This window comes from Cottoperca gobio, chromosome 8 (genome assembly GCF_900634415.1).
Source record: "Cottoperca gobio chromosome 8, fCotGob3.1, whole genome shotgun sequence".
NCBI classification, from domain to species: Eukaryota; Metazoa; Chordata; class Actinopteri; order Perciformes; family Bovichtidae; genus Cottoperca; species Cottoperca gobio.
The window spans coordinates 10,453,860-10,477,248 of NC_041362.1; the positions used below are offsets into that span (position 1 = coordinate 10,453,860).

The 23,389-nt window shown below is 40.4% G+C and overlaps 1 protein-coding gene across 3 annotated transcripts in view; it reads right to left on the reverse strand.

The window, feature by feature from the left end:
• prkcab (protein kinase C, alpha, b) overlaps positions 1 to 23,389 on the reverse strand; it is an 88,115-nt gene that overhangs the window by 46,999 nt on the left and 17,727 nt on the right. For all 3 annotated transcript variants that reach the window (XM_029436815.1, XM_029436817.1, XM_029436816.1), the window contains one exon: positions 12,168 to 12,250. In XM_029436815.1, the coding sequence (XP_029292675.1) occupies positions 12,168 to 12,250 (83 nt within the window). The remainder of the gene's footprint in view (positions 1 to 12,167; positions 12,251 to 23,389) is intronic.

Here is a 23,389-nt window from a genome sequence, read left to right on the forward strand (position 1 = left end):
CACCGACTACTTTTACGGCTTCTTTTAAAGACAGGACCTCAGATGCGGCAGCTCTCTGTTCTTTTCCCCCCAGAAGAAGATTCACTAAATTCCACTTAATTTAATAAAACTTTGATGGTAGAGCAGCGCCCACACTCTTATTCCCTACCTGCCTCTAGCTTGATGTCTCAATTTCTCTTTTGCTAAGTCTTCACACTCATTGTCTTTACCCACCCTTACATTTCTGGCTTTTTCTTTGTCTTCTGCAGCCAGTCTTTCTCTGAGAATGTCGGCACGTCGGCACATTTCGATTTCCTCTTATTAGAAGAAGAAAATTAATTCTCATCCGCACATGACCTACTCCCAATAATTAACATTTCACAAGGAGGTTGGACATAATTAGCACGCGGGGGCATGTTGATAAGCAAAATGAATGATTCTATCTGAGCCGACATAGTATCTGTGTTTATCTTTCAGCTTATCGGGCCTCAATTACCATCCATAATAAACGCATTGGCAACACTAGGTTGGAAAACCTCTGAGGCTAATAAGAGGGCCGACTGTGCCGAGGAAGTGTTTCTCCATTAGATCTTTAACCTAAACCAGATTTGAAACCAAGTATCCCGTGTGAAACATACCGGCAGTGTGGGCTGTAATGAGCCCTACGGCTTTATGTCGCTTTTTGCTCTGCTCATAATTTTTCACAATTTCTTAACTTTATTAACACTGAAGCAGTCCGAACTGACTGAAACTCTCTCGTAAATCTTCTTAATTGCTTCACACTTCCCCCGTGTTCCTGCCAAGGTCTTTGGGGTTTATTTAGGCAAAAGGCTTCTGTCTTTGTCAGCCTGCGAGTGGATTTTAATGAGCCTCACTGGTAATAAGTAAAAGTAAGATCATCGCGCATGCTGTGGAGCAATATACAGTAGATATGCTCTACACATGCTACGCTCTTACATAATCACACTACTAAACATGATTTCTTCAGGAAAGCAGACAGAGGAGACAGTTGGTCTTGATTTATGCAGCTTTTGGGGTCACATTTACAGTTGCATGTAGCTGAACTGAAGTATGTTGGTACAGAGAAAACTAGATTTGGAGATTTAGCAGCTTCAGTACGAGCGTGTAATCAAACTCTTCTCAAAGCAAATGGAGGAACAAAACACACAAAATCCAGTGTAGTCCCTGTATAACCTAACCCTGTATAGTATAACAGTAAAGTATAATTCAGATCCTGTGGAGTATTTATGAAGACAAACAAAGTTTCTGTTTACATTCAGTGTTACTCACCAACAATGCATTGTGTGTATCTTTGAGCTCAGTACAATATCAAAGTCCATATCGAGCGCATATATGTCTGCAAACACAACAGGCTAAGTCTTTGTAAGTCAAATAAAATAGGTAACTGCCATAACATGCAACTCCATTAATCACAATATGGAAACATTGTTTTCAAAGTCAACTTAAATGAATCAGCGAAAGAATAACCGGAGAGAAACAATTTTCTAGCAATTAAAGTAAAACAAATGTATCGATTTAATTGATTTGTTGATTGACACGACATTAAATCATCAACAACTTTAATAATTAATTAAAATGTAAGTCATAAAGTCAAAAACTCTGTTTTATATCACTGTATATTAAATATATTTGTCTTTTGGATTATTAATCAGACAAAACAGTTCATTTGGCTCTGGGTAATTGATTAAGGAGCATTATTCACAACTTTATCAACAGATTTAGCTATAATAAAGTGTATTAATGGTTCCAGCAGCTCTACCTTAAGGTGAGCAGTATAACGCACTACAGCTGAGAAAAGGCGAATTGCTGGTTTATGGTTCACTGGCTCACACCTTTTAAATCGGGCCCCACCTGCTGCCGTGCTTTAACAAAAGAGCAGGCAATTGCAGAAGTCAGCAAGCGGCAGTGCTACAGTACGCATGCCCCACTGTGTGTGTTTTGGTGAGGTGGGTGGCCATTCTCAGACACGAGTAGAACCGGGTGACGTATAATAAAAGCAGAGGTGACGTGAGGAGATGAGAATCAGAGTGTGAGTGAGAGCCGACAGAGTTTTCCTTCCCTGCGCAGCAGCACAGCCTGGGGACAGTCACGCAAACAGTGTTCTTCACACTCCGGCATCTAGACGTGCAGCATTTAGGCAACGTGTGATGTTTTCATTTGCACTCCCTATCAATAGCACCAAAAAGAGACTTGCCTGACACCAAGTGTATTATACGTGCAGCCCATGCACTCACACTCAAGCACTGGATGAGGTGTAAAAAAAAAGGGCAGACATAACACAAATAACAAGATGTATTTACTGTAGGAGATGAGTCTGACACGTTTCCTGCAGGTGTGTGCCACTTGGCATAGTACCTTTGTGTTTACATGTTGTTCTCAGACAAAAGCCAGGCAGTGTGATAATAAAAAACACTACCATACATTTTCTCAGTAAAGGACAGTTAACCGCTGGGAGTCTTCAGTGTCTCACACCGCTCACATTCTCAGAATCCCCATCATACACTATTATTGCACCTTACCCCATCTCATCTTATTCTTAAATGTGTCTATAGATATATATTGTATAAAACATTTTGCACTATTTGTAATAAATCTTACACTGTTTCCTACTGTGTGTTGCAACTGTTCTATCCAGCTAGTGTCCCCTGCCCTGAGACAGCAGTGTCCCCCAACAAGTCCCAACATTCATTAACAAACTAACACACTGGCTTATGTAACCAGGCATGGGAGCAATAACTGCAGATTGCAATTTGATATCTGTGATTAAATCAGCAGCTTATGTAATTGCTCATATTTTCCAGCTGTTCAGACATTTCATACTTTCAGGCTTATTGATTTCTGATAAATAAAGTATGAGTTTTTATGCACTTTATATCTTATGAATGTTGCATGTTGTGAATATATACCCGCTTCAGAATAACCAATATTGCATCACAAATGATAACATTTATTCTAGGTAACAGAAGGGTACATTTGTTAGACTTTGAACCAGATGGAATATATAAGGCACACACAAAATATTTGTATGCCTTTTAATTGTTTTGATGACAGTTATGGCATAATAATCATTTTGATGAAACGTTGCTGAAAGTTTCATAAACCTTGTGCAAGTTTTTAGTTCAAATCCACAAATGTTTGAAAGAGTTCTTTTAATACTCAAACAAATATATGAAATATTAACACAAATGAAATATCAGGGGTAATGATGAACAAATGATCAACACACAGTTCATCATCATTCACTTCTGGAATGTGCTCTACAGCAGGTAAGAGCATTAGTATAAGCTAAGCTAAGCTGTTAGCTAAACTTCACATAAAAATGAGACTTGAATAATATTATCACTAATAATGTGATAATCTGCTGCATTTACGTGTCTTCATTTGGCAGATGCTTTTATCCAAAGACAGCTACACATGCGGTACAATCTTTATCAAACTTCATATGATCAGGAACTGATTTCTTTACTAAGAGCTTGTCACTGCGGTACAATACGTGGCTAGAAAACTTGAGCACTAGCACCACAGTTAACACTCACACACTGTTTAGATCGTAAAACTAAATCTGCTCTGAGCCTGATAGTACAAACAAAATCCTCTTTTAAGCAGCAGTCAAACCAACAGTAGTACAGTAAAAAAAAGAAAAAGAAATATTACACTTACGCTATGAAATGACCAGAGGCTGCATCAGTGTGGGACATCTGCTACGCTTAAAGTAATGTTGCTAACTACTTAACAGTCGGACAGATTATAATTTGTGACTGAAGAGCAGCCTCATGTTCACAGCCTTACATAATCATAACGTCTGCAATCTAAAGGCCGACCTGTTCCTCTGGGTTAATGACACAAAGACAAACGTTTGTCTTTTGTGCTGACCTCTCTCGACTTTACATATTATACGTAGTTATCAAGTTAATTCATCGCACCTGCCTGCTCCCGTGGCTGCACTCTGCAGGACGTGTTGACGTGCGCCAAGATGGACTCTAAACTGTAATCTGCTCTCTGTGCACATCAGCATTAACATGTGGAGAGATTTGACGTTGTGTAAGCCGCTGTAGCAGACGTGTTGTTGGCTAGCCCTCCCAGCTGTTGCTGCAGGTTAGAGCCGAGCTGCTGGGAGGGTAATGGCTCGAGACTTGCGGGCTAATGGCGCGAGACGCAGCTGAAATGTATGCTACCAGGTGAGGCTAATGCTAAATCACAGGCCTGGAATATCTGAGCACAGGAACTTGAGTTTGAGAGTGAAGTGAAGTTTTTTGGTCGAGCAAAGACAAATTGGAGGTGACCAAATAAGAAGAATAAGAGGAAAAATGTCCTCCAGACTGCACTGATGCCCATTAACTGCATCAGGACAGAGGCTGCCACCTTTGAAGGTATGAAGAAACAAAGAAGCCTTCAGCACCAGGAGAAGGGAGAAACAAGGGATTTGCCAAATTTCAGCACAACACCAGTCAATGTGTCAAAGTGATGCAAACAAAATGCAGCAACTTAACTCTTTTCATCTGACTCAGTGTGATGCTCCGACTCTCTCTCCTCTCACTCTCTCTTTCTAAACAGGTTGGCAGTTGGCAGGTTGCTGACAGGTACTGTTCATCAGGCAGGAAAAAACAGCCAGCCATCTTTGTTTTTCTGCACAAATTAGTGGAACATCAACAATATGAGCTCCTCTGGGTTTTCAGAAACGCAGAGACTGATTGTGTGCTCATATTTATGTCATCAAGACACATTTAATATTCAGCGTTAAGGTGTCCATTAGTCAGAATTAAATGCAGTGACCTTACACAAACTATACAAAACTATATTCACTATGATGTGAAACACAAGAAAGAACTGATTCAAATATGTTGCTGTCGTATGAAAACTATGTATCTCCAAAAGGTCAACTTTTCAGCTTTGTGAAAAATTCTAAATCAACTATCATTAGGTGCCAGTAATAGTATCCCATACTCAATTTTCAATCAGATGTACATATCTATCGGTGTGTTCTTGTGTATGTTTAATCATAGAAGTGTATATGTATGGTACATCGGTTATTATACTTTTGCAAAGACGCATAAATCTTTTTGCCGATCTACAAAGAGGAGGGTTTTATGGGTAGATGTTGTGAAATTGTGTCCACCCCACCTGTCCCTACAGCCATCATACCACACAGCCATGTGCTGCTGGCCAATTAGCTGAAGTCACCATTTCCACCGCTAACACACACACACACACACACACACACACACACACACACACAAAGTTTTAGCTCATGCACAAGCACTTATAATTATGGGAGAACCACTGTGCTCTCCTCCTAATGTCATTTTCTGAACACAGACAGTCACAGTTTCTCAGACCTGAAATGCGCCTCCGCTAATCTCACTGACAAACTGCAGCTGGATTACAGATGACCTCATTTGGACACAGCTGATAGTTAACTACTGAACTGGAAACAGTTGAGCTGGTTGTTTTATTGCAGGCAGTTTATTCCTGAATTATGCCTTCTGGGTCGATAGAAATAAAACTCCCCAATGAGCCATGAAGTTTGTTTTATATATAAAGTGACAAACATCATGACATTGTTGTCTAAATTCACCAATCTAAGTTTTGTTATCCTCCAACAATCGGGAAGGATGAAGGATCTTTATAAGACAACATTATGTTTATAGTAGAAGCAAAATATCTGTATATTCTTTATTTTAGGCCATAGATTCATAATGTGAGGGGATGATTTCTTATTTGACAGCGGATTAGAAATTCAAACAAATGTGTCAGTAATTACCACCTACTGTAGGAACTACATGTATGTGTGTATGTGTAAGAAAATGTCATATCGAAGAAACAAAGCTTTGTTTTCTCAGCTGTGGGTTAAACTATGCAGCTGCTCAAAAACAATAATTTATTTGTACTTACTTTTTAATGGAGGGGGGGTGTATTGTGTGTGTAATGTTAAAAATGATATAATGTATAATGTCTTTTAAGCTACTGGATGCCTAAATTTCCCTCAGGATGAATAAAGTATCTATCTATCTATCTATCTATCTATCTATCTATCTATCTATCTATCTATCTATCCATCCATCCATCCATCCATCCATCCATCCATCCATCCATCCATCCATCTATCCATCCATCTATCCATCCATCCATCCATCCATCCATCCATCCATCCATCTATCCATCCATCTATCCATCCATCCATCCATCCATCCAATCTACTTCTGGCAAAACCCCTGCTCACTTTCTTCTCCCTTCTCCTTTTCTCACAGATATCCTCATTTTGCACAGGACTAACGATGCCTCTCGCTCTGCTCATCACACCAATTATGTTAACAGAGTAGGTTTCAGCAGAGTCAACAGGCCTGAGTGTGATGACTGCAGTAATGGGGGACAGAGGGTGGAGGGTGCCTGTAGTAGTTTATGTAGATGCATACTTCATGGGTGGTTCGTAAGAGTCTCACAGTTTGGTTCTCAGTTCAATTTTGTCCGGGGAAGAATTAATAAGAAAGTAAAATACACACTTTAGATTGAGAAGCTAGACTTGTTACTGCACTTCTGTACACAGCAGCGATGGTCGCACAGGAGATCTTTTAAGTCTCTCTTTTGGGGAAGTAGAGATCAGTAGCATTAAATCAGTGTCTTATATTTTATGGCACGCAACCGCTTTGTGCGCAGGGTTTGGTCTATATCATGTGCTGATAAGCTTTACGACTCTTCCGACCCTAACCCATTTCCTCGTCTTTAAAACACATGAACACAGCGATACATGTGTTCTTCTTCCTCACCCAGACTGCTTGCACTCTGTATGACGAGGGAACCTTCTTTGCGAAGAATAAAGCGCCAAAGACAATTTATTTCCTCAGGTATCTTTATTTCAGTATAAGAGTTTTACTTCTCACCACCTTGGTTTAGTTTGTATCGCTTGAATTCCACAAGACAAGCTTGTAATTTGCAGTTACAAAGCTGTGGTCCATCAAATCAGAGAATATTCTTTACATGACTTTAACCACTTTATTACTTATTACTGTTGCATTTGACCATACTCCTTAACATTCCAGTTTGCTTTTCAGTGTAGCAAACTACCTTGAAAAGACGTTTACGTAATTTCGAAACCAACTTTTTACAAGAGCGGAATCAATGAGTTGAAATTGATGAGTCGATCCACAGAAAATGAATTATTTTGAACTATTTTGACAATCGATTAATTAAGTAATCTTTCAGGCAAAATGGGTTTTGGAGGGTTGGTCGACAAAACAGCAAGTAAGTAGTCACATTGGGCTTTAAGATTGTGACAAAAAACATGTGATCTTTCTGTATTTCTGGACATTTTATAGATTAAACGATTAATTGAGGAAATAATCGGCAGATTAATGAATAATCACTGGGGTTGATAATGGAACCTTTTCAAAACCATGTTGGTTGCTGTCTTTACTTCACATATGAGTGGTTGGTTGCTTTGACAGGCACATGAGCTAAATAGTTAATAAAACACTAAAGAGACTTTAATATGGTGCGCATGGTTAAATCAGCCTTGGGTCAAATTTATATTTAGCTTGAAACATATACAAATATGAAAAAGAAGAATCACTAGCACATCAATTTCCAAATCCCACAATGAAATGGACAAAAATGTTCCAGTAAGGCAAAGACACGTGATGAATCAAACATATGGAGCATCTAAAATACATGAAACACATGCAAACGCTCTGCAGCAGATTTGTTAATGAACAGGGCAAAAAGACAGATGGTTGAAAAGAGGATCTGCCAATAGCAATATACCCATGTAAAGCATAATCTCCCCGGTCACACTGACCAAATCTGTCACTGAAAAATAAGTAATATTACAAAAAAGGGTAAAAAAAAAAAGATTTTAAAAGGGTTTGATCTCGTCAAATATCGAGGCCTATTATGCACATCTGTGTACTCTGGTTGTGGAACCCATATTGTTTCTCTATGGGTGAGTCACCTTCATTCACCGGTTCCAGAGTGATCCTTGACTGATAATACAGCACTATTTACCACCTACGCCTCACAATGTGCTGAATGAAAAACAAAAGAGAAGAGAGAGAGAGAGCACTTTTCACTCAAATGCTAATGCAAACATATCTCTCTCTTCAGCGAGTGCATCAAAGCAGCTGCTGGACAGATGACGCCATTCACTCGCCACGGCTGACACAAGGGTTACTCACAACCCACAGTGCAAAGGGGCAGAGTGTGTGTGTGTGTGTGTGTCTCTCTGTGTGTGTCCGAGCCCCAAGCGACCGGAATAAATAATCTATATCCGTTTAAATGTATGTATGCTATATTTAGAATACCTTCGCAGCATTAGCTTGGTGCCAGACAGCCCTTTCCAACGAGGAACTGAAGCTGTTATATCATCTATGATCTCGCCAAAACCACCAGACTCCATTGACAAAAACAGTAATTTTACCTTGCAGAACAAGGGAGTTGCTGGTCTACTATTTTCTGTTATTGTGTGACGGTAATTCAGAACTAACCAAAGCCACACAAAAACAAACCAACAGACCGATGAAAGTTGCTCAAGTTGACTGTTTGTTCTTTTTTAACTCGACTAATCTGCATGGAAACTGTTTTAAATGAGAAAAAGGTCAAAAACTGTCAAAATTAAAGGAAAATAAGTGCTTTGTTTGTGTATGAGCGAGTCCCATATCATCATTTGTAATTCAAAGAGGTAGGTCCCCAAAGGGCTCTCTATCCGCTCCGTGCCAAAGCCAGTCGCTAGATAATGGGCACAAAAACAGGCAGACCAAACATCACAATGGGCTCTTGAATGCAGCTCTGTGCGTGTGCTTGTGTGTATAAGAGAGACAAAGACAAAAGAGAGGTAGACAGAGAGAAAGTTAGGCAGGAAGATGGACAGACATAGCTAAAGGAGACGCGTGGTTGAATGACAAGAAGGCAACTCAGGAGTGAAAATGAATAATGGCTATCGGAAGGCGAAGAAAACAAGATGAAGAGAGGCCAAGACAGAGCGACTGCTTGGATCTGTAGCTGATAAAACACAAGGCGTAAAACCAAAGTGCACTCTTGATTGTCTTGGATGCAACAGATTCACTAAACTGCATTGACCTCTTTTTTAAACACTTAAAGGACTTCTGATGTTATTTAATGAGGAGAACCTGCGAGGAGGCGGCGAACAGAGTATCGTAATTGCAGTTAATGAAATGTGAAAAACATTGTAATGTTCTTGCTTGTGTAAACATGAGAGGATATTGGTGTGGGTGTGCATCTTAATTGGCTCAGCAAAGGGAACATTCATTAGCAGGTCTTTCAGTCTGGTGAAGCTGAAACACGAGAACACTGGATTGTTTTATCTGTGTGTTCGCTGTCGTACGGTGGAGATAAAGAAAGTACCACTGACGGGGGAAGAAGTACTTTTACTCAAGTAGTAGAAGCAATACCACAGGGTACAAAACAATACTCTGTTACAAGTAGAAGTCTTGCATTCAAACTCTTACTTAGGTCAAAGTACAAACGCTTTAGCATCAAAATGTACTTAAAGTACTAAAAGTAAAAGTTCTCATTATGCAGAAGGCTCATTTCAAAATGAGTAAATGAATAATGAATCATTATTTTACATTAAAACATATGTGATTTTTGAATTAGCAATGTATTAATGTGTTCATTACTTTAGTGTTGTAGCTGGTAAAGGTGGAGCTAATCTTAGTTACTTTATGTACTTCCAGGTAGCCTAGCATTTAAAATTATATCAACATTTATTAGTTGATTTATATTTTGTAGATAAGATACCTCCGGTTGGTGCTCATGGTGAAAAAACAATGTCAAACAAATAGATAGTAGCCCGAATAGAGAATAAAAACCAAAGGGGAAATGCTAGTTTATCATACAACGTTGGTTAGAACAGTGATATGTGGCCAAGATATTGTTGTCATAGAAAGATAAAATAATAAAAGCGCACCCCAGCGCCTTGTTAGAAGAAAAACATTATGTAGACACACTCCCTAAAGGTAGTCAAATACATGTACTGGAATAAAGAAAATACAAAAGTTAAATCCAAAATGTAAAAAAGTACCTCAAAATTGTACTTAAGTACAGCACTTGAGTCAATGTACTCATTCCCCCACAGGCTTATCATCTGTATGTATGTAGAAACTGTACGTGCATGTGTTATTGGCTTGTTGCATGTAAGTACACACACATCAGTGTATGCTGCGGCTGTGCTTGACCTCCACTCTTATCTAACCAAGGACAGATCCCATTCCTGGCTGGAGGGAAGAGAGGAGACACACACACACTCCAAACAGAGATACTGCACCCCGAGGGGCCAAAGAGGTCAGACTCCAACACTGATAAAACACCAACACCCTGCATCAGATAAGCTTTGGGGGGAAAGAGACGAGGTTAATGAGGGACAATGTTATCACACCTGATGTGTGGAAGCAAACGGTTGCTGATGCAGCAACAGAGAAGAGCTTCATGGGAAATATACTGCAGGTAGAGTTTAATTTTACAGGCTGACACAAAATAAAAATCAATATGATGATGTATTGCAATACTCCCTCTCATAATATATTATTGATACGCTGGTCTTTCAAGTGTTTTAACTGGTCAGTCTGTATGGATCTCTCTGTAAAGATGGTGGAGAGATGAGCACCAAATTAAATCGTCTTTTAAGTGTGATGTCTGTGTGCCAACTTCAAATCTGAAAAGAGTAACGGGACGACCGGTCTCAATAAAAAGTACAGTGACATTTCAAAGTGAGTTTCAAGGAGATGGTGGAAAAAGAGATTGACTAAAAACGGTGGTGTTTAAATTTAGAAATTATGTATTTAAAAGTGAATAAGTCACAATTAGGTTTTCAGTTTATAAGATTTACATCCTTATGGACATTATTTGCTTCCATACACTTGGTTTGTCATCAACTGTAACATTAAGCCACTATGAGTCAACCTCACTGGAAATAATATAAAAAGGAAGGAACAAGATCTACATCAAGTAGAATTGAAATATAAAATGTGTGATTAGAACTGTTGATGGAGGTTAATAGGTTTATATCAAAAGAGACGCATGATTGTCTACATCCTTCTCAGGTGGACTGTCATGTCCCTTCAGATTATTTAATGTTATATCATGTATTTATGTTATAGTTTAGTTCATGTTCAGTGTGTAATATCTCTCAGGTCACGTTATGTTAAGTTACCATCACTCTTGTCTAGTGTCATCTTGCACTTCCTGTTTTGTTTTGAAACTCACCTTTCCCTCTCGTTCCAGGTCACTTTACTTCCTGCCTTTGTGTGTTTTCCTTCTGTGATCGTCTGCCCCGCCCCTGATTGTTGTCACCTGTGTCCCCTTACCTCATGTACAAATAGTCCTGTCTCCCCTTGTCTTGTAAAGTTAATCAAGTGTATGCTTCTTGTTAATGGGATTTTGGATTAAAAGATCTTTTTGTTTGAATGTCGCTGTTTGAGTCGTGTATTTTGGATCCTTTGGTTTTTTTGTTCCGTGGTTCGTGACATGGACAGTGGAGTTATTATAACAGTAATAAAGACTGTAGACAAGAGGATCCACAAGTCTAAAGTGAGAAAAATGAATATGAATCCTCCAATAAAAGAAAAGAAATAGTCATAATCTCTCAGGATTTTGAGTTTTGACATTCTGTTGCTAGTAGTAACTGCTAATATGTGTGAATCCAGTCTCTTTGTTTCTGTACTAATTAATGTTCTGGTCTAACTCTCATAGTTTTTTTTATTTGTCAGCACTATTATTGTAGTCCTTAACCAATACTGTTCAGTTTCACAATTGCTTCCATTTAAGACTTTAAAGAACATCTGCTGTCTTCAGCCTTTATTGGAAGTGTGTTGATCTCGCAGCGTCTACACATACTGTATGATGAGGGCAGAAGAGTTTCAGTTTCTGCTGAAAAATTGAGTTCCAGCTTCCTGTGACTCAGATGTGCACCTTTCACAAGATATTTAAACTCTGCACTTCTGTTTCTTGTCAAAACAATCTGTGTAACTGAAACTACTTTTATAATACGGTGGATAAAAGCCACAGAGCATTGAACCCTCCTATTTGGAAACATATTTTGCCCTTTCAAAAGGATTTATTTTCATGTAATACCAAGGCAACAAGTGTTACTGTGTGTCTTTGTGTGCAAATGTATGCACTCGGGTATCTTTGTATTTAGAAAGAAAAGCTAAACTTACGTCTGTGTCAGGGCCCTTGTCTGCTCCAGGACAGGAGAAGGTGACGAACTCATGGCACCGTTTGTGAACCACAAAACAGCACACTGAGAGAAGAAAGGAGACAGTTATATGATTTATGACACATTGCAAATGCATAAATTGAATTCAACCAACAAATCTGACTCAACGTATGATATCCTCATTCTGTCTGGTGTTTCGTGCAAGTTATCTGACAAATAGTGGAGAGATAAAGGGAGGAATGAAAGGCAGGAAGCGAGAGACATGTGCATGTAAATGATCATCAATCAACCTCAAAGTGAGTTTGACTAGCCTCACTTGTATGGTCACACAAACAAGTGCAGACAACACACAAAAAGACTCACATGCATACGCACTCCCACACTCACACCCACACAAAAAATGTCACGATATGATCTGGTGAGTTCTGCAGCCGTCGGCTCTTTTCAATCTGTTGGGTTTATGCCGATTGTATCATCGTCTCCCGCCGCACTGGGATCCGCCTCGTCCGGAAGTGTCAATCATCGTGACATTTCTGACACGACACCTGATGGGGCTCCCACATCAGCGACAGTGACATTTACATTTGGACGCAGGCGCAGATCTGTAGGGAAACGCGAAAGCCTGCACATCCGTGACAAGCTGACTCCCTCTCTGACTCTCACTACTGTACCAAACTGTATTGTTTCCCCGCCATTGTTTCCCTGCCAAATTTCTCATTCTTTCTTTCTTTTTCGTTCTCACACAATCTGTCTGCTTCGCTCATTGTCAAGTGTTGCCTGCTTGTTCATGTGCTCTGCCGCCATTGTATTCGTGTGGTTTTTGTCTCTAACTCTGCCGGCTACGTCACAGTTGCCAAACAATCTGATGGCCATCGGTTGAACAAGGGGAATTTGTTTCCTGAGAAGACTAAGAAACAGCAGGGGTTTCGACTGTCCACGCAAATGGCTGTACTGCATTAGGATGAATAGATACATCAGATAATATAAGCATTGGTATCGTCAGTATTTCATCCATAGTGATTATTTCCGTTATGATAATCCCAATCCAACCCTAATAGTCACTACAGCACGTCTCCCTGTGTGTCTGAGGTGGATACAAATTCAAACATGCTGTTATTTTATATTATGTTATGTTATGTTGAAACCAAAACACTTTTGTTCTAACAAAAGGTTTTTTGGGCAACACCATTACATGACATTTCTGGGCCTCTTGGGACTAGATTTAACTAGAATGATGTGCCTCCACCAACCAGTCAAATTGCAGTCTATATCCATTTGATCTTATTAGACCTTTATATGAAATTGTCATAATTAACTTATGAATTCTTAAATGATGGCCTAAAACATGTTTTGTGAGGTCACAGTGACCTTGACCTTTTCCCACCAAATACTAATCAGTTCATCCTCAGTCGCGAGCGCTTTAAAACAGACAGAGGGGACGAAAACAGTGTTAAAATCACTTTTATTATTTCCTGAAAGAGTGTTTAAAAATCAGCTTTTCTATCTGCCATTGCTGAGTATATTAGCAATTGTTTTGGTATTGACCTCAGAGCATTCATTCCCACTTCACATCCACCTCCGACTCATCCCACAGTCAAACTTTCAATCTCCCAGCCCACATACTACCCACTCTGCTGTCAACGGAATTACAAAAAAAACCATTTGCTTACATGCAAAACACATGAAATCTGCTGTGTGTATTTTCATCTTCTGTGCTTCAGTTCTGTGACACACACATTTACTTAGCAGGATTAACTCTGAGTGTAACCATCGGGCTTCTCTTTTCCTCCCCTCAGCCTACAATATGTGAATCACGGGCGTAATGGCGTTCGTAGTTCTTCTCCCTCCATCCATCAGCACTCCTCGCACCCTCAGGAGCCACAAACCCACTCGTCCATCGCCGCCTGCGTTTAATGCTGATCTCAGACCAGCTTGAATGACTGCTGGTGCTGCAATGTGGAGCTAAGCAGACTGACTTGACACTGATCTCAGTTCAGAGGTGAAGAAGGCCGTTAAGATGGTGTATAGTTGGAGGGATAAGTGTGTTTGTGTGTGTGTGTGTGTGTGTGTGTGTGTGTGTGTGTGTGTGTGTGTGTGTGTGTGTGTGTGTGTGTGTGTGTGTGTGTGTGTGTGTGTCAGGCAGGCTTACCCAGACTTACACAAGACAGAGACAGTGTTTTCTGTGACTATAATCCGTGGAGTTGACTTTCATGCGCATGCAAGCACACACACATGCACGCACACACACACTGACTGATACAAACATTAATCTAAAAGCGGTTTTAAGAAAGCAGGAGCCAATATGCTGCAGTGGCTGAAACACAGAGACACTCTGAGGCCTCACGGTATGTTACATGAACCCAACCAATCAGGAGGAAAGCTGTGAAGACACCTTACATTTACACCTGCTAGCGTAAAATATAAGTTTCTTCACACTCTCCTATGATGAGAGCCAAAACAGAGGGAGAAAAACATACAAAGAGACCTGTAGGAGTACTTAATTAAGAGTGTTTTATTTGCGTAATGCCACTAGAAGGGAGTAGAGCGGTCGTCCATCAGTCGGAGAGTCGGTGGTTCGATCCCAGGCCCCTGAGGTCAACATGTTGAAGTGTCCCAATCCTAAATTGCTCCTGATGGCATGACCGACGGTGTGTGTGAATGTCTATCTCTCCTGATGAGCAGTATACCTTGTATACTAGCCTCTGACTCTGTATGAATGTGTGGGTGAGTGTTCCATTTACCTTTGGTATGACTCAGGCACTGGGAAGTGTCTCCAGACAGTTTAAGTCCTCTCAGGGAGAGCTGTGTGACGCAGCAGGAGCAGAGGTGACACACTGACACACTGTATTGTCAGGGATATTATGATTAATTACTATGGGCTTTGTTTCACCAGCCTAATTGTATAGGCATAGAGATAAGGGGCTTTGGCATTACAAAGCAGCTTACACAACACAAACTTGTGAGTGAGTGTGTGAGGAAGAGGAAAAGTGCTTTGTACCCTATACGTTTGTCTCCAAAGGTCAGCACACTATACTCTATGGTGGCATTTCTCCACCTCTCCATCCACATCCCTATCTCTCAACCACTGATCCTTTAAAGTGAGGATTTACCCCTGGCTAATCTAGTGAAATTGGTAATCTGCCCAGCCACTGTTAATAGAATTATTCTGTGCTGTTGCCCACATGAAAAGCTTGCGGTGAAGATAAGGGAGAGGGTAGGACACCTGCAGCGCTGGACTAACTCAATACCTTCCAGACGCAATCAATTGATCCGGGCCCCGAGAGTGCATATGAACACAAAAGAGGAGTGGGGCTTTGATCCAAGATCCACAGGAGGATAGAAGGAAGTGTGCTGGACGGATGAATAGGCAGAGAGGGAGGGAACAAATCCACACGGGTTTAGGGTTCCTATCACAGTAGACATGTTTCGAAGGAATGTTTTGCCTGCTTAAACAACTATGCAATTACACTCTTGAATCTACAACATTTTTAGTGCCAAAGTATTGTTGTGGTGTAGTTAGTTAAATGCATAATATGTAACACGTAATATCTAAAAATGGCTAGATGTTAAATATAGTAAGAGTTGTGAACTTAAATATGTCATTTTAATCAAGGTAAAACTTCCTTTGATCGCCTTTAATGGCGACATATCCTCTTTGTGGATTTCTGAATCTTAAACTAGACAACGAGACACAAACTGAGCAAATGTTAGCGATGAGCTCTCAGCTCCTCTGCCCTGTGTCCACCAGGGAAACACTGATTTCTGGCCTGAAACAGCTTTGTGTGAAGCAGTGTTTTTACCGGTTTTAATCACCGGCTCCGTTTGTTCTGGAGAGGAGGAGGCCTCTGCGGATAATTCGGCTCCAGTTAAAAACCTATTGAACGACAAACAATGAAGGAATCCTAACCAGGAGAAGCTGACAGCAATGATAGTAATGGTGGTAAAGACAACAACTCCTATGATCCCACGCTACCAAACTACATCTTTTGTTACTGTTTTGATTGAGAGACCCTAGTGGAGGAAAATGACATATTATGCATTTGAAGTGACACATTCTGCACAGTTTATTCATTGTGCCCCTTTTCTAGAAAGTACGCCAGCATCAACAGACAGACAGACAAGCTTCCTCCAAACCAGGCTGCTCATTGTGTAAAATGCTCTGTTTCCCCCCCCCCCCCCTTGTTATGGCTCTGAAGTCTTTCTGTAAATTGTTTGTCATTTCAGGCAAGAAGAATGACAGAGGAGGAGAGGAGAGGCACGGAGAGGGTGAGGTAGGTGTATTTTCCGCTCTTGGTTATTTTTAGGCTTGATTCTGGCCAGGGCTGGAACACTGTGTACTGAACCCCACTGTGGTGGAGAAGTGAGGGAAGACATTTCCTCTCCACCGCTCTCCACCTGGTCAATAAACTGATATAAATAAACTGATACACACGACACGTCGTGCAAACAAACGTGCATGTGAGCGTTCAGTAGAAGATGAGTGAAAAGCTCTTCCAGAGAGATAAAAGAGAATCGTATAAAAGGTCAATAGAAGTAGCGTATCTTATATACAGCACATAGAAGTACTGTGTCAAGTTCTCATCAAATGTTGATAGAGTTCAAAGGGAAACTATATCTGTATGTTGTGCACCGCCCTGGTCACTTCCAATAGTCTTCTGCTCTCACACTGAGACATAGACGAATGAATCTGGACTTAAAGCAGCAAAAAAGCAAATAAGAAGAGCAAATTTCATCCCTGTTCAGCACTTCTTTATGTCCATACTGTGTGATTAAAAATGTATCTCTCTACACACTTTATGTCAATATCACCATAGAAGCATAAACATAACTTCATACACGTTTTATATTTCTTCCAGAAGTCTCTGGTTTCAACAGTGGGACCTCTGAACTGCTGCCATTGCAGTGAGTGGCAGATCTGAAATTCCCAGAGCCCCCAGGTCACATGACCCCTACCCACCAGCTCTCCCTTGAGACTGGAGGAGATCGATGGCCAGCGACCACGGTGGGAGTGACTCGATGACAGTTAAGACAGCCAGAGAGGAAACAGCAGTATGTTCTATTTTGTGCAGGATACTTCACTTTATATCTTCCTGGTATTTGTCCTGTATTTTTTGAAGTGTAAATTTGTTTTATTTCAGCATACTCTGTTTATTTTTTTACAATTAATATGATGAATATACGATAATTATGAATTATACATATACAGTTAAACAAAAAAAAATCTTTGAGCAGCACCTGTCCTGTCAGACAAATGTACCGCATCTTTTAAAGATGAGTTATGCCTCGTAGGTCATTGCTAATTAGATAGCATATCATCCATCATTTTCACCGCACTGCTGTTGAAATATTTATCTCGGTTTTTAGGAAATACATCAAAGGATTTGAAGCAAGGCGGGGCACCTTCTAATCCCCTATGCAGGAAAAACCCAGTACCAAGTAATGGCACTAATGGCAGTAAAATAACTGTAGCAGACTAAATTGCATCAGTATATCACTATAAGTCTATGTCCTTTTCTGACTACCCTTGGGAGATATATGTGCGATATATACTGGCAACGAGCGTTCGCCTTCAGAGGGAGGAAATGAGCTGCAGCTATAACAAAGGCCTGGAAACTCAATTTCAGCCCATACATTCAATTATGCATGCTATAGGCATAAAGGACAAAGGCATGCGGTACGAACACATACACAGAGTTAACAGTGAATATGTGACCTTGAACGCAACAATAAAGCTGCACACAGAGACCGCTGATGGATTACATCACAAGAAACAGAGAAGAAGAGAAGAAGAGAGGGGAATGGGAGAAATAATAGAGCAGACAGGAACAGATAGGAAGATATAATGATGAAAATAGAAAAGCAGAAAATAATAATCTTCCTCCTTGTGTCTCCTTAAGGGCACACACACACTTAGCAAAACTTCCCTAGAACTCTGTTTGTGTCTAGCAATTATCTCCCTTGCCACAATATCTTGCCGTATGAATATGCATGTGGTTGATTGTTTATATACACAGTGTGTGCATATATAAAGAATTATGTAATTTCTGCAAGGGAGCAGGGAGTTGCCGAGAACAGAGTAGAAAACACCTCAGGGGAAATTGAGCACAGTAGGGATGCTGCTCAATTTTTAACGAAGCAAAACAAAACAATCGTCACAAACTCACTGAACTGCTGTGTGTTCACGTACAGTAACAGACGGAGAAAATGGGAACCTCATAACATCTGATTGGGTGATAGAAGGTGGGAGGACTTTCAGTGGAGTTAAAGGTGAAGTTGGTCTTGTCAGATTGCATCGCAGCGCTTATGTTGTCCTCAGTCTCCTCCCACACAGCCCTGCAGGTTGGCAGCGATGGCAGTTATCACCTTGGCTCCCCGTCTTCTGAGATCTGTGTTTGATTATGCATGTCTGGATAGCTTGTTACAGCAGACACAGACAGTGGAGACGATTTCCCTGGGGAGCCTGCTTGCTTTTTTTTGCAAGATGTGATTAGTTTTTCTCACTTTCCCGTCACACAGTAAAACATAAATTTTTATTATCACATAAAATTAGTGCTGGATAGATTGATGAATATAATCAAATATCATGATTTTTTTTTCTTCAAATTCCTAGATATTGATTGATTTTTTACCCATCTTCAAGACCGCAATAATAAATCTCTGAGAGCAAAAAGGATCCAACTTTCAACCACGCAAAACTTTGTGGAGACATTCATGGCTCCTAGGGGATGAATCCTCACTTTGATCCTCTGACTTTTTTTTTTTTATGACTAAATACCTGCAAAACTCCTGACAATCCCGTCAATTGAACTTTGTATTAAGTGCTAATAAGTAAACGCTTAACTAAGATTGCGAACATGGTAAATATCATACTTGCTAAACATTATGCATGTCATTGTGAGCATGTTAGCATGCTGACAAAAGCATTTAGCTCAAAGCGCCATTGTGCCTAAATACAACAAAAGGTTTTTGCAGCACTAATAGTGTTTGCATTTTAAAAAATGGCCACTGGAGGATTGGATCAATTATTCCAAACTACAGGTGGGAGTGTTTGGCTGCCAGACATCTCTGAGCCACACAGGGGAAATATTGATACTGCCTCATGAATTAAATATGACTCTGAACACAGACGCCGACACACACAAATAAACAGGTTTAAGCATACACATGCATGTATGCAAATACACGTTTACGCTTTTGAGTCATGCATTTGCACAAAGACACATTCTGCACATACGTTCACACATTTTAACGCTGAGTTCATGCGACAAATGAAATTGATTGATCGATTGATACACACATAAACTAATGTATTCACTACTTATGCTTTATTTCTGTCAGACAAGATGGACCCACCAGCAGGTACACACACAGTGTACAATCAATAGGGTCTCGTCATATTCTAAAACACACACACGTCCAGTCAGTGATGTATCACCTGCAGTGGTCTCGCTCAGAGCCCCCTGTGCCCGTGTATCAGGTGTCACAGTTGTAGTGATGTAATGAGTCTAGCTAGCTGTAGTCCATACAGGCTTTTAGGCAGACACTACTGCAGACAGGACCAAAATAGACTGGCTATCAACAGGATGTGGTAGAAAGCACACACGCAAACACACCCATGTGTAAAAAGCAATAAATATATTCTAAAAAAAGGCCCCTGAATATGCATACATGATCGAACACAGTCAGTCGCCCGAGGTAGCGGCTTCCCTTACAATGACTCTGGCTTCTATGTGCGCAACACACACACACACACACACACACACACACACACACACACACACACACACACACACACACACACACACACACACACACACACACACACACACACACACAGAGAGAGCAGGCAGTGAGGCAAAAGGCAAAGGTCACAGCCAAGTCCCAGTCTGATGCCTGGAGACAAGCTGATACCACACATCCACATCAGAGCATCTTCCACTCCTGCGGCACTAAATGTCCTAGACTAATTTGTTTGGGACCAGTGAAGTCAAGGCTAAATTCGTCTCAGGACATTATGAAACATAAATAATCATTTTTTTCCCCCTCATTTCAGTCACGTTCCATAAATTCTCTCACAGGTCTTGCTTTTCATCTCGTGTCTCTTGTCTTTCACGTTCCTGTTCAAATACAAAAATAGTGATCTTGATCAAAACTCACTTCTGTGGTAGAAATAAAACAAGCTTTAATATAAAAATGTGCTTTAGTTAACACACAATTATAATGCAGTATAGCCTAAGGCAAAGTCTCAACACTATTCAGTGAGTAAACACATTTACAGTTTTTATAAAAAACTTAGATGGATTATATAAGAGATAAACAACTGGGGTGTATTCTCCACTACAGGCAGACATCCTACTGCAGCTGCTGATATACAACTGATACAATGTGGCAGCTAAACAGTTTGGTACACTTGCTGCTCAAATAAGCCGGCTTTGATGTTTGCTCTTGCCCTTTTTCTCGCATGTACTGTTTCTCGTACTTTCTTCACATCAAAGCAAAGAGCAGCGACAATGTTATACTTCTTCTACAACCCTGAATCACCTTCGTACGTTTATTCCCACAGTGAGACTACATGCTGATGAGCTTCAGAAACCTGAGCCCTGATGCACATAATTCACATCGCTGCAAGTCTTAACTGCTTTGTTTTGTCATATTGTTTCTCTTACAAATTAAAAGTTGAATTTATTAGCAATAAAACACTCATTTTCAATTCAGGGCACTCAACAGTTTTGCTGTTATATCCTTGTTTGGTCTGGTATGAGCAGTAGCTTATGATGGATAACTGCTGTGTACCTGACATTCAGTTCAGTAGTCTACATAGTCTACCGTAATGTTAAGCACTCAACAACTCAGCTAATCTGCTTTTTATAAAACACTTGTTCGATTAGATTAGATAGACAGTGGCCTTAGAATACAAAATTATCCCACAACTGTCATCATATTTTGATTTGAATATTACTAAACCCTAATTAGTGCATTAAAGTATGAAACACTTCAACTCAGATTCATCACTTCTTCAAACCAAAAGACAGAAGAGCAGAGACAGAAATCTCTCATGTGAAACAACCAAAACGGTTCAAACTATGGCAGAAATGTTCAAGAACATTTTATTTAAGGGCTTTTAAGTTTCTGTCAACATGAACAAAAAAGCAACGGCAACATTTCAAAAGGCTTTATATGACAACCAGCACGAGAGAGCAAACTTTATAATGAAGGTTTAGCTTCCTTCAAATGTAACTAAACAAAATGTTTAGGTCAGATTAAAAGGCTCGCTTGATTTCAATTTTATTCTGCACTTCAACATGGATATTAAAACTGGTAGCTGTTTTCACAAAAAAATCGAAGATCTTCTGTTGATCAGAGACTAACACATCAGATCTGGTTAATGCGTCAGGTATACAAACATGACGGCCCAATGAGATACGTTTTCCAAGTAGCAAAAAGGCCCAGAGACTTCAGCTTTAATAACAACGTCACCTCACAAATGTTTCCAGCGGTGCTTTGGTTGAGCTGCATGAATCATGGTTCATTTAATGTAGTAGTAGCCTATGAATCATATTTATACCCCTGTGATGGAAGACTTACACATCCACCTGGAGTCAGATGACCAAATACAATACCTAAATTAAGATGAATCATCGTAGCCTTTTGCGGGCATGAAACACTGCTTAGTAAATTGTGAATAACAACAGTACATGAGTCGGTATACACACAGGTAGCTCGGAGTTAGAGAGAGAAGACTCCTCTGGTTTAATTATAGGTGTCGGAGATTGGTTAACGATTGGATAAAAACAGGGGGGGGAAGGAATCTGGAGGAAAGGGGTGACAGGAAAGCAAATGAAGAACAGGAAAAAACATGGCAAAAAAAGGAAATTAAGAAAGGTGGAATTGGGAAATAAATTTGATTTTGATTCACTGAATTGGAGTTTGTATTATCTGATTGTGAGTCAGAAGACATAGTTGGAGGCTTCCCATCCTCTCATTTTGCTGAGCTGTAGGGCTGATGGTCAGCAGGGGCCAAGTTTACTGACCAAGTAGACAAGAGCAGACTGAACAGCTCTCAGTACAAGGCCACCCACACACACACAAACACACACACACACACACACACACACACACACACACACACACACACACACCCTCCTCCAGATGCACAGATGCAAATGTACAGATGCTAGGAGAGAACTCACAGATGGACATTTACACACTCAGTTACAGCCTCCTCAAATATGCAGAGACTTGAAAACACACACACACACACACACACACACACACACACACACACACACACACACACACACACACACACACACACACACACACACAACCTCTCATTCTCTGTCCCTCTCTTAAGCCGTCCAGAAGTGTATATTTGTTGCACGAAAACTGCAGAGCCCCAGAGAAACGGCGTCATGCTGTATTGAGGTCAAGAGGATTGAGCCAGAAAACCTGGCCATTGTCAGTAGTAAAGCTAGTCAGTAAACTGTAGTGTTGCTTCAGTCCCGCTATTGTTCATTAATGCCACTCGGCTGAGAGATGGAGCAGGACTCTTCTCATCGATAGGCGTCTTTGTACTTGGCTAATTGGCCTAGTCGATCCACACGCCTGCGTCCAAGCCTGTGTAGAGTGATTAGTCAGCCTGTCGAGGGCATGGCTCGTACCATTTGGAGCTGAATTAGGCTGAGAAAAAACCAAAGGCATCAGCTGTGGCAAAATGGCATTCTGCGCTTTCTGCAAGATGGTTTCAATTAGCACCTGCTACCTCCCACGCCACCCCATGCTTGACCTTTTTTTTCAGTTTCAATGACATGACTTTTTCAGCCCTGCTAGTGAAAGGGCATCAAGGATAGCAAGGTCAGCACGTTAGTCAGACTGTTAAAACCACTTAAGTCTTGTTGGGAGTAAAGACCTGCTTGACAGCTAGAAGGGCTTTTCGACACCAACAAAATCCACATACACTATGACATCACTGAATCATCACCTAAATCTGCAGCTACACTCAACTGTGTGTATTACAATAAGTTTCAGCTCATTATTAATCTGTTCAGCTGCAACTTGTCTTGGTTCACTCTCATAGCCATATTTTTTTCTAATGACTGATTAACGATGTGATTCTGAAGAACAAAAAGAAGAAAAGCTCTGAAGGATCAGAAGGAGATAGAGCAACCTATACCTGCTGCATACAGTACAGTATATCTGGTCAACACTCTCTTTGCTCTTTGG